The sequence below is a fragment of the Gossypium arboreum genome, chromosome 2 (assembly GCF_025698485.1).
Source record: "Gossypium arboreum isolate Shixiya-1 chromosome 2, ASM2569848v2, whole genome shotgun sequence".
Classification (NCBI taxonomy): Eukaryota; Viridiplantae; Streptophyta; class Magnoliopsida; order Malvales; family Malvaceae; genus Gossypium; species Gossypium arboreum.
The window spans coordinates 1,131,340-1,144,418 of record NC_069071.1 but is presented as its reverse complement, the minus strand read 5'-3'; the positions used below and the strand labels follow the sequence as shown (position 1 = coordinate 1,144,418).

At 27.4% G+C, this 13,079-nt stretch overlaps 1 protein-coding gene across 1 annotated transcript; it reads left to right on the top strand.

Moving 5' to 3' along the window:
• Positions 1–5,668: 5,668 nt before the first annotated feature.
• LOC108479783 (NEDD8-conjugating enzyme Ubc12-like) lies at positions 5,669–8,977 on the top strand. The gene is made up of 5 exons (XM_053025250.1): positions 5,669–5,777; positions 5,863–5,971; positions 7,900–7,978; positions 8,274–8,390; positions 8,957–8,977. Exons 1-5 carry the CDS (start codon positions 5,669–5,671, stop codon positions 8,975–8,977), a joined length of 435 nt encoding a protein of 144 aa, XP_052881210.1.
• Positions 8,978–13,079: the final 4,102 nt, after the last annotated feature.

Here is a 13,079-nt window from a genome sequence, read left to right as displayed (position 1 = left end):
CGATTCTTGCCGCCAACGGGTCGTGCCTTTCAGTACAATGAACTCCTTAAGGCTCTTCAGCTGTTTTGAACCTCCTCAATTCCTCCAATGCCATAACAGATTTCTTCTCGTCGGTCCTGACTTCTAATTTGTCCTCCTCATCGTAACACTTAACTGCCAACTCAATGATTCCGTGATTGTTTCGAGCATGCTTGAGGCAATTCTTAAGGGCAGTACAGAACTCTATAGTCTTTTTGAAGTGGTCATAGAATTCGTTCACCCAAGGCTTCAAGCCCGAATCGACTGCGAATATGTCAATGATAAGATCAGTATGATCCCGAGGAGTTGAACCATGTTTACAAGCTGCCCTGTCGAAGCTCGATCCGGCTACGAACTGGGACCATTCAAGACAGGCAAATGATGCCATCATGGCTGATAAAAGATTCAAAAACTAACACAGAAATGATGAGTTTATAACCTTCAATAATCCACAAATCTAAGTGTTACAAGCCCAATTTGTCCAGCCCAAATACAAAACCCAACTAACCCCCCCCCAAAAAAACTAACCAGCCCAATTACAAACCCTAGCCCACTATCCTAAACTTCTCTAAGAAACCCTAGCCCTCTAGGTGTGCCGCCCCTACCGTCTACCACCATCACCTGCTCCACCGCCCCAACTGCTCCTGCAAGAGAAAAAGAGAAAAGACAGCAACAAATAATAATAAAACTTGTAAAAAAGGATGGCTATAAGAAAGCCATTTGAAAATCATGTAAAAGGGAGGACTTTTTAGAATACAAAAAAACTTGAAAACAAAAGCAAAAGCAGAGAATCAAGAAATCAAGCAAGGTGTTTTTATTTTTTTCTTTATTTCTTCTTTTTTCTTTTTGAAGCATTTTTTACATATTTTTAAAAAAATAATAATAAAAGAAAAGGACGGGGTTCACCTTTTGGTTCGCCGGAGAAGGAGAAACCGAAAGGTTTTCTCACTTTTGCCCGATTTTGGCTGAGATCTCAGTGTTTATAACCCCATAACAAGATTCTACGCGAGAAGGGGACAAAAAAGGGGCTCTTTTTTATTTCACCGGCCACCGTGGATGGCGGCGCTGTCGCCGGCGACCGGCTGTCCATGGTGGCGTCGATGCAGGATGGCTGGCCGGAGTTCAGAGAGAGTTGAGAGAAGGTGGACGGCTGATTCTGTTTTTTTTTTTAAATGAATGAGAGAAATGAATTTTTTTTAAAAAAAAATTAGCTTAAATAGGGCATTAAAACGGCGTAGTTTTGGAATGGCCTGAAACGCCCCAAAACGACGTCGTTTAAATGAATGAGAGAAATGAATTTTTTTTAAAAAAAATTAGCTTAAATAGGGCATTAAAACGGCGTAGTTTTGGAATGGCCTGAAACGCCCCAAAACGACGTCGTTTTGGGGATGACCGGTCCTACCCGACCCACCCTTAGGGAATCCGCGTATTTTTGTTTAAAAGGGGCTATTTGCGCATTTGACCCATTCGTTTTTTTTAGTTTTATAATTAAATTTTTCGTATTTTTAATTTTTCCCAGAAATTTTGTTTTTGTTTCATTTCGGTCCCTCTTGGTGCTGTTAATTTTAGGAGGATGGGATATTTCCCATTTTGGTCCTCCTTCGTTATCTGCGAGCCCAAATCGGTCCTATTCTTTATTTTTTATTCCAAATCTGTCCCAAAACTTCACTTTAAGTTTAATTTAGTCCTCTTTTGTTATTTTAATTAAATTAATTAATTTAAGATGTTACTATTATTCATATTTTCATCATCATTATTATTATTATCCTCATTAGTATAGTATTATTTTTTTACTATCATTATTATTTTCACCATTGCTATTATGTTTTAACATTATTATTTTCTATTATTATCAATATTTATATTATTATTATTTATTATCAATATTAATATTATCATTTCCGTTTTATTACTATCATTATTATTATTTACTATTGTTTATTATCATTATTATCACCATTCCTTACTATTTGCTATTATTAGTATTACTAGTTTCATTATTGTTATCACTATGTTTATTACTACTGATATTATTACTCCTTTTATTATTAATATCCATTATCAATGTTATTGTTACTATTATTATTATTATTATTATTATTATTATTATTATTATTATTATTTCTCATGAATATATTGTTATGTATATTATTATCATTATTACTACTAGTATTATTTCTTATAACTATTATTATTATTATTATTATTATTATTATTATTATTATTATTATTATTATTATTATTGTCACTATCATATTTTTTATTTAACATATTATTGTTACTAAATTTTTATTATCATTACTACTATCGTATTATTATTACTATTATATTTTCATCTACATAGATTTTCTTGTTACTTACTTATTTATATTTCTATCTATTTATATTTTCGTTGTTATTATATTTTAAGCATTATATCTGTAATATTATTTCACTATTATTATATTTTTCATATTTTATTATCATTACTAATACTATCATTTTCTAAATAGTTTTACATAATATTTATTTATTTACTACTAGTTCTTTCTAATTTCAAATATATATTTTTAGATTATTTATTATTTCTTTTTATTTTTATTCATTTTACCCATTTTTTATCTTTTCTCTTATCATTATTATCGCTTCACATTCGTATTTATGTTTATTCTGTTATGTCCGTCAATACTAAAATTTTTATTTGTTTATGCATTCTCTATTATCTCGTTTTATTACCAATTTATGTTTTATCCAATCCAAAAATTAATTCTTTTATAAAGGTAATGATCCGTATTTGGAATTTCGAGAAAATCGTGCCCTAACTTACTGGGTTACGATTTTTCTCATTTAATCTAAATAATGGAATATTCTTTTAAAATCGCAACATGAATTTTGAATATTCTCGGAGATATGAGGTGTTGTGTCCTAACTTATTGGATATGACATCTTGTTACCTCGGGATAAGATTTTTGCTAACAAAGGCAATATTCGGTATTTGGAAGTTCGAGATATCGTGCCCTAACTTACTGAGTTTTGATTTTTCTCGTTTACCTTAAATAATCGAATATCCTTTTAAAAAGGGGTAAAATACACGAATTTTAAATAAAAAGGCAAACTCATCTTCAAAAGTTCAAGATGCCGTGTCCTAACTTACTGGATGTGACATTTCATCACTTTGAGACGAGAAGGCCTTTAACATTTGAGCGTTTTTTACAAAAGAGAGATCGTATTTCAAAGTCTTTCAAGTTTTCAATTTTCGACACTAAGACACTAATTAATCAACTAGGTACCAATTTTTGGGCGTATCGAGGGTGCTAATCCTTCCTCGTGCGTAACCAACTCCCGAACTCATTTTCTGATTTTTGTAGACCAAAAATTATCGTTTTAGTAAATCTTAACTTTTATTAAAATGATTAATTTAAGGTGACCCGATCACATCTCATAAAAAAGGATTGGTGGGGACTCCCATTTTTTCATTTTCGTTTCCAAAACCAAAGTCGACCCCGTTTTCAAAAAAAATGGTTTCGACATAAGTAAAAGCCAGTAATCAAGTGAGCTAAACTGGTTTTCTCACACACAAAAAAATACCTAAAATATTCCAACAAATTATCAAAATAAACAAAACTAAGGTGATAATTTTTTTATTTTGGAAAATTAAAATAAACAACGTTTGCAATGTGTCGTAAACATGTTTTCGATTAGTCAAACAAACCCTTAAGTTTCAAGTAAAAAAAATGTTTTATTAAATTCAATTAGACATTTCCATCCGAATTTTAAAGTTTTTGTCCAATTAATGACATGATTTCTGTAAATATTATGAGGAAATAATAAGTTACCATTGACATCTCACATATAATCATATGTTTATTGTGTAACATTATGAAAATAATAGAATTTGACATTACAAATTTAATAGTTGCTATCAAAGTTGAATTGGAAATTAATCAGAGTACCCGAAAATTCCACTGAACAAACTGGCCTTACGGGAATATCCATAGCACTGTAACAATGCGAAGGACAACAACCATTCTAGCTAAAATTGCATTTAATAATCCACAAATCTAAGTAAAACCCAGTAATCAAGTGAAAAATAAGGTCTTTTCAAACAACAATCCCTTGAAAATTCACACAATATGTCCTTGAAGTTCAACAAATGAACAAAATAAGCAAAGCTTGAGCAAGATCTTAAAAAACCCAGAGATAATATTCAAGCATATAGACAAAAAGGATTCTATAAAGCTGATAAAGCTATAATCCAGCCACCCAAAGGAGCATACTTTACAGGGAGAGAGAGAGAGAGATAGAAAAGGGGGCTTTAATTATAAGGAAATGCATTGAGTTAATTTCAATTTTATTATATAAAACAAATATTTTATATTTAAAACAGTGAAAATAATTTAAAAATCTTGAAAATTATTGTTTTTTAAATATTTATGAATTTTTTTGAAATTTTATTAAATAATATTCAAAAGCCATAAATAAAATATAAAATAAAAAATTAATATAAGAAAAACCAATAACCAAATCGAATAATTATAGACAATGTAAAAATCCAAAATACTTGATTGAACAAAACTGATATTAACCCTACTCACAGTTGTGTACATATGGATAAATTTTGGTAAAATATTAAACTTATATTTCAAGTTAGTTGTGTATATATCGATAAATTTTGGTAAAATATTAAACTTATATTTCAAGTCGAGACATATAGAACACACAAGTTCACGATATCATTAAACTAAAATAAGAAAATAAGAAAATAATAGAGGAATTTAAAGAACCAAATAGAATATTTAATATTTGATTGAGTGTAAATAATACTTACAACATTGATCTTTATATAGACCCAAACTTCAACTACCCTTATGTTTTTAAGCAACGTGGGTTATAAGTTATTATATAAACTCACAATCCCTTGTTTTTTTTTTATTCTAAAGTGATGTGGGATTCCTTTCTAAGCTAGTGTTGATATTCAACACTCCCCTTCAACACCAGCTTACTTCCTTTCCAAAATACCGAGCTGATAGAAACTTTCTATCTTTTTGTCATTCAAGCCCTTCATGAATAAATTTACAACTTGCTCTTCTGTCTTAATATGTCTCAACACCTCATGTTGATTCTCGCAAACACCCTATTTCTATGCTCGATGGAATGCTGCCCCTCGATCCTATCCTTGCTAATGCCTCCATGGCTCGAATCATGGTACTTTGCTCCCACTTGTATTGGCTCGACCAACTCCTCTTGGCACAATCAAATAGAACCCAACCTCCGTGGCTTCCCATGGTGCTCACCCTTAGCTTTTGATTTATCATAGGATTTTACAACAACTGATAGCCTTGCTCGCCTTGCTCACCTTGGGCACTCCCTAGCATGGTGCGGTCCATCACACAAAAAACAACTCAAAGATTTCCGTTCGCCCTTTCTCATAGTAATGTTGTTTGGGTCATATATTAAACAACTCAAATATTCATTCGGTCATATAATGTTGTTTGGCCTGAATTCTAAATTAAACCCAAATATTAAATGATATATTAATTTCAAAGAGAAACTCTTTTTTATTTACAGCGAATTAATACGAAATTCATCCAACAATTTCGAACAAAAATGTGAATACTCAAACCGAATTACACAAAAAAGTGTTCATTTTTTATGGGGTTTGTAGGGAGCTATGATTCAGCTGTTCAAAGTAAAGGAAAGCCACAAAGTTCTTGCTCAAAATTCAAATTGCGAAGCCCCTACCGAAAAGCAATCTGCAGGAGAGTTGCGTTTACACAATGGTTTTTTTCACTTATTTTTTAACTCATTGTGTTTTCCCCCCCTCATAATTTCCTTTCTTTATAAATTTGTCCTTTGTATTTGCAGACATTACTGAGCTGAACCTACCTAATTGTTGTACCATATCATTTCCTAATGGAAAGGATGATCTCATGAACTTTGAGGTTACAATTTCACCTGAAGACGGCTGTTACGTGTAAGAAATTGTTTGTTTTTTCATCCCTCTTTCAAACGGTAATTTCCCGATTGAATCAATGACACCAACTCAACAATTCCTTAAATATATTACTATAAATATATATGGGTTTATTGCACCAAATGCTCATAACCATTGCCTAGATTTTAAATTGGTACATATGTTTTAAAACATTCTAATTGAGTCTTTAAAGTATCGATATTGTAGCAATCAAATCCTTCCATCATCCTAGCCACTCATTTAGGTGTTAAATGTCTATTCAAATTTATTATAAAGCATTTGAAAATACGTGTGTATCTATTCTAACGTATTTAAAAAGGATTATTTCATAATTTGATCCTTAAATTATACAAAATTCTCATTTTGGTACTTAAACTATCATTTTCGTCTCAATTTTCCCCAAAAATAGAAGTTGTCAATAAGAATGTGACACATGACACATCTTTATTAGACGTAAGTAATTTTGGGGTAAAATGAAATTAAAATGATAGTTTAGATTCAAAAGTGAGAGGAAAAAAAAGTACCAAAATGAAAAAACAAACATAATTTAAAATCCAAATCGTGAATTAAGCCTAAAGAAAAGGCCATGCCATTAAATTTTTATTGACAGTTTTTTAAAATTCCAATTCTAAACTATTCATGCATTGTGATTTGAATATACCTAAACTCAGGGGTGTAGCTAAGGGGCAGCAGGGACGTTTTCCCCTCAGTCAAATGGTATAATTGTTTTTTTTTAGGCTTTTTAAAATGTAAAACATTAAATTTAAGCATTTTAAAATTTAATTAAATGGAAAATTTCAAATTTTGGCCTCTCTAAAAAACAAATAATTTAATCTAAGTATTTTTAATACAATATTTTTAGTTTTACCCCCCAAAATTTCTTATATAATTTTATCTCGACTTCCTCTAAACAAACTTTCTGGCTTTTCCCTTGCCTAAAGCCCTAAACTGATATCTAGGCCGATAAAAGAATTTGATTGATACAATATCGATACCTAGACCTAATCATGGGTCGGGCTTATGCAGAATTTTAGACATGTTTTCTAGGCCTATGCAGAATTTTAGACATGTTTTCTAGGCATGGGCCCAAACCCGGCCTAAAAATGGGCCTAAAATTTTGCTAAAGTCTGGCCCAACAAAAAAATGCTAAACACGAATCCGATTCAACCCGCCTGTATTAAATATTTTTTAGATTATTTTTATATAAAAATAAATTTAAAAATAAAATACATTAAATGCACTAAAAATATTAAAATAAATATTTCTCAACAGATTAAAAATAGATGAAAAGAAAATCTAAAAAAAAAAAAAGCCCAAATAACTCACACATGCTACCACAGACAATTTAGTAGTGCAAATTTCATAAAATGCCACAAGGATTAAGACCAAAACAACTATCCAGGTTCATCACATCATTCAAAAACACCCGACCGGAAACATAGCCAGAAGCTGTCTGATAAACATACATAATACTACTATTATGCTAAATACTAATTAACTAAACACCTTCACTTTCCCACCTTTCAAAAGGCTTTCAATCTCTTTATGAGGGTTTAGCTCCATTCTTTGAGCTGATTGGCTTAATAGAAGGAAAAGAAGTATAGGCATGTGATTCGAATTGGGTCACACTCATATCTAAGTCAAAAAAGTTTACCTAAGACTCAGTTCATTTAAAAAACGAGTCTTATTTCTTGATCAAGAAGCTCAGTTTTTTATACTTATATTTTTACTTAAACCCTTTTATTCAGACTCGAAGGCCCTATCATTATCAGGTCTATCGATACCACAAATATTCAACTAAAACGGTTTGAAGTTTAGAACCAATTTAGAAATTTAGGCTATAGTTTAAGTAGGTCCAGTACAATTAACCCTTTAAATATTTTATGTATTGGGATAATGTTTGACTGACTGGCTGCTATTTTTGACAGTGGTGGAGCATTCAAATTCTCCTTTCAGGTTTCTCCGGTGTATCCCAATGATGCACCTAAAGTTAAATGTATACCCAAGGTATAATAAATCCAGTTTTTCCAACCCATAGTCTCTTCCATTAACTCTCACCCAAAACAATAGCTGTTTAGTATTGTCCATTTCGTATTGATCGTGGTTATTTTGACCGATACGCATCATTTCAATAATAAATTAATACAACTAATTCTCTTTTCAGTATTAATAAAAAATTCCTACATATTAGTACTGACATAAACTAATTTCAATAAAAAATAGAGCATAAATCAATACGATATTGACTACTTTGATTAAAACCCGTCCCTTGTAATGAACCCTAATTTTTTTTTTTTTGCAGGTGTATCATCCAAATATAGACTATGAAGGAAACGTATGCCTCAACATATTACTTGAAGATTGGAAACTAGCGTTGAATATAAACACTATAATCTATGGATTATACCATCTTTTCACGGTATTTAAATTTATATAAAATAATGTCGTTATAGAATTATAAATAAGATATATCATAACCCAACTTGAAATCTAACCTACTTTAGTGATTCGAAATTTAATCTGAAAATCTTTTTTATATACATATCCAAAGAACCTCTACTCTCAATACTCTCCACTTTTTCATCTTTTTCTTCGCCCGAAAACTCATTTGCCTTTATTCTAACCATCCATGTCAAGAACAATACAAATTGACCAACGGAGTGACCAACCAAATCAATTTTAAAATTAAAAATCAAATAAGTCTTTTAAATTAGAATGATAAAAAGAGAAAAAAAAGATAAGTTTTGAAATTATATATTTTCAAAAGTTTTAATTTTTTATATGACTAAGGTATCTTCTTGTTCGGATTCATATTTTTCTTTATTACTAAAGTTATTTCTAAAGTTTGAATATAAATTCTCGCTTCAAAAGTTTTAAATTTATAATATATTTTTCTATTTCTTTTTTTTTTAAGTTAATTCAAATATGTAAGTCAATTCAAAGAAACCTTATTCTCTTTTTTTTTTTTTTTTTTTTGTATTGAAGAGTTTCGAAATTACAATCTAGTACCTAATTTTAGTGTTTTGCATGTGCATTGCCATGCTAATCGAGAGTGATTGGTGGGCTACTTTGTATACCTAAAAATAGGTACATTTTCCCATAAGTGGGTTAAAGTTTTTCTACCGGAGTGAGCTTGAGGGTTTTTTTATAAAAATAATCTAAAAAATTTTATTAATTACATAAATGACTCATTTTTTTAATTAAATACTTAAATGACTTAAAATTTATAATAAAAGTTTGTAGAGCGAAATAGTTTGGTGTCACCAACATGCCACATCAGCAATTAGGAAAAAAATAATTTTTTCGTGGAGTCATGTGAAATGACGCTACCTATATAAATATTAAGAAAATACTGTAATTTCTAAAAAATTGGAGATTCTAAAAAAAATTCTATTTTGGTGGAGCCAAATAAATTGGCGCCACCAGATAGCCTACACACCTGTTACTTTATTTATTTATTTAACTTTTGTCCTATTCTTTTTTTAAGTTTTATCTTTGTCCTTATTTATTTATTTTATTTATTATTAATTTTAAAATACTTGAAATATATATTTGAAATGTTTTATAATATATATATTTTAAAATTTTATATATATATTTTGAAATTATTTTTTTAATTTTAAATATTATTTTTAAATATTAAATATATTTTAAATAATATAAAATATTTAAATATCTTAAAGATATGACATTTCAAATTTATTACTAGTTTTATAATATTTTAAATGTACATTTTAAATTTTAAATATTTTTAAATTTGTTTTATAATATTTTAAATTATGATTTTTAAATTATTCAAAGATATATTATTTTTAAAGATATGACCTTTCAAATTTATTACTTGATTTATAATATTTTAAATATATTTTAAATTTTAAATATAATTTTATAAATTATTAATTTTAAAATTAATTTTAAAGATATTCAAACATTTTTTAAATTAAATTCAATTAAAATTTTGAATTTAATTTAAAAACGTTTGAATATATAATATAGAACAATATTATTAAAAATATATATTGTAAAACAATTTAATTTAAGAATTAATATTTTTAATTTAATTAAAAAATGTTTCATATTATTAAAAATATATTTAATATTTAAAAATAATTTTTAAAATTTTTAAAAATAATTTAAAATATTTATTTAAAATTTTTAAAATATATATTATAAAACATTTCAAATATACATTTCAAGTATTTTAAAATTAATAATAAATAAAATAAATAAATAAAGACAAAGATAAAACTAAGAAAAGAAAGATTAGGACAAAAATTAAAAAAGTAAAAAAAAATGAAAAGAAAAGAAAAAGTAGGCTATTTAGCTCCACCAGAAAATAGAAATTTTTTTTAAATTCTCCCATTTTTTAAAAATTACAGTATTTTCTTAATATTTATATAGGTGGCGCCATATGGCTCCACAAAAAAATTAAATTTTTCCTAGTTGCTGACGTGGCATGTTGGTGGCGCCAAACTATTTGGCTCCACCAATTTTTACTGTAGATTTTAGGTCATTTACATGTTTAACTAAAAAAATAGGTAATTTATGTAATTAATTAAAATTTTAAGTTATTTTATGAAAAAAAAAACTGAGCTTGAGTTTTATTAGCAATTAAATTCTGCTATTGTATTCTGAACTTTATAAAATTACAAATTTAATCTATATATTTTAATTTAATTACTTTTAATTTTATATTTTTAAAATTTTAGAATTTTAATTATTATCAAGTGATAATTATTAAATTTATTAAGCTCAATTATCCCTAAAATTTGATACGGTAAACATATTATCATATATGTTATATTATGTTAGCTTTTTATTTCTACGTATTATTACTCAATAAAAATTTAGTTAATAGATTCACTACTCCCGTTTGTGTCAAAACTAAAATTTAAAAACAATAGTATCGTTATAATCCAATTAAAGAATATAGAGTATATCTATAACTGCACGTATATTACTAAATATATCTATAACTGCACGTATATTACTAAATTAATAATTGAATTTAACCAAACAAGTTTAATTGTTATTGTTCGAGTCAAGATTAAAATTTTAAAATTCAAAAATATAAAAATTAAAATTAACAAATTAAAAAAATATAAAAATTAAATTTTAAAAATTAAATATAAAAATCAAATCTAAAATTTTTTAAATTACAGAGATTAATAGTAAAATTTAAGATAAAATTAATATTTGGGTTTTAATAGAATTAGAAATATTTGAAGACAACATAAAATGAATAGAACTTTATTATTTGTCATTACATTTCAGGTTTTCAACGACATGTGTTCGACATGCATCACTACATTTCATGCATAATTAATATTTGTTTTTTATTTATTCAAAATTTCCAACATGCATGTATTTACTTGTTATACTATATACCGATATTAATAGCAGGTATGATCGTAAAATAATAAGAAAAAGATAAGAATATGCAGATTTTACATAGAAAATTTTTATCGAGAAAAATCACGAGCAGAGGAGAAAAAATTTACTAATATTAAAAAAAAACAATACAAAAGGTTTTATGATGTACTCATTTTAAGGGTTAAACAACTCTTTTATAATCAACGTCTAATAGAAAGAAGTATAATTCTATATAGATTCAACTTGTGCGACAAGGCCCTCTGCCTTTCGCCCCCACAAATCGCCAATTTTGTCTCTCTAATTTATTCTTTTAACAAGTGACTTACACATCGAACTTTTCAGGCCGTGATTTAAGTAACACAACTCTTACAATTTACTATTTATATTTTTATTTTTAGGACATTAGCCTCTCTATTTTTTATATCTCAATATTTAGATCCAATTGTTAATACTGTTGAAGTTATTTTGTTAAATTTAGGTTCATTACAATATTCTTTTTTATTTACATTGCCACCAAATGAGTATTTTATTTATTCCAAAATGTCACACCAATAAATTTAACAGTATTAACATTTGGATCTAAATTTCAAAATCTGAAAAATAGAGAGATTAAATTCCTAGAAATAAAAATACAGAGGCTAAATTTCAAATTTGTGAGGGTAGAAGCACCTATGGCATATTTAAACTATATTTTAATATATTTTGAATTTTTATTTTTATTTTGTATTATCCATGTCCGTTCTATTGCTCATGTTGGGAATTCATAGTTGTCTCTTCCAACAATGTCGTTTTCAATATTCGAACATGTATTCTCCCCTCAAAAATGTAATATACCTTATTACTTTATCCAACACCTATTGAACTTAAATTTTTTAATTTTCGTCGTCTTTTAAAATTAATTTAAATAAAAATTTATTCAAAAATTCAATCCAATCAATTGAGATTCAAATTCTATTCAATCTAGTTTTATTATAAAAGTGGATGAATCAAATTTGAATTTAATAAATCTCAAACGTTTCTCCTTTTCAAACTTAAATTTAAAATTTTAAAAATCAAGGATCAAAAATGAAAAATTAATTTTAAAACTTTAAAATCTAAATTAATTCAAATGCTAAACCGTAAATAATTCCAAAATCTTAAAATTGGAATCAACCCAAAATTAATGCAACTCTTCTTTGACTTGCCTAAACAAAAGTTAAAATTTTTTCAACATGTCATTAAATCCCGATCCTAAAATCCAGTAAATGCCCCGCCCTTTAAGGTTTCTTTCTTTAAAAATACTGGCCTAATATCATATTTAGTCCTTGATAATTACATTTTTTTTGTCAATTTGATCATTATTCTTTTTTAAGTTAAATTTGACCTTAAACATTAAAAAAAAAGGGGTCAAATTTAACCATCTCACCTTTTGAAAAATAGTCAATTTGTTTTTTAATGAAAATATTGACTAAAATGTTAAATTTATAAACATGGTAGCTCGCATACTTCATCTTTTTTTATGAACTTTTATAATTTTTCTTTGAATTTTGAATTTTATTTTTAAATATTTTATAGTTTTTATATTATTTATTGATGTAACATATAAGACAAAAATGACGTGGTAGCATGAAGTATACGTAAATTGCCATATGGATTGTCACGCCAACATCGTTAAAAAATTAATGTTTTAGTTCACATTTCTATCAAAAAAAAGTAATTTGATGGCAAAAATATCATCGAGGCCCCTATAATAAGT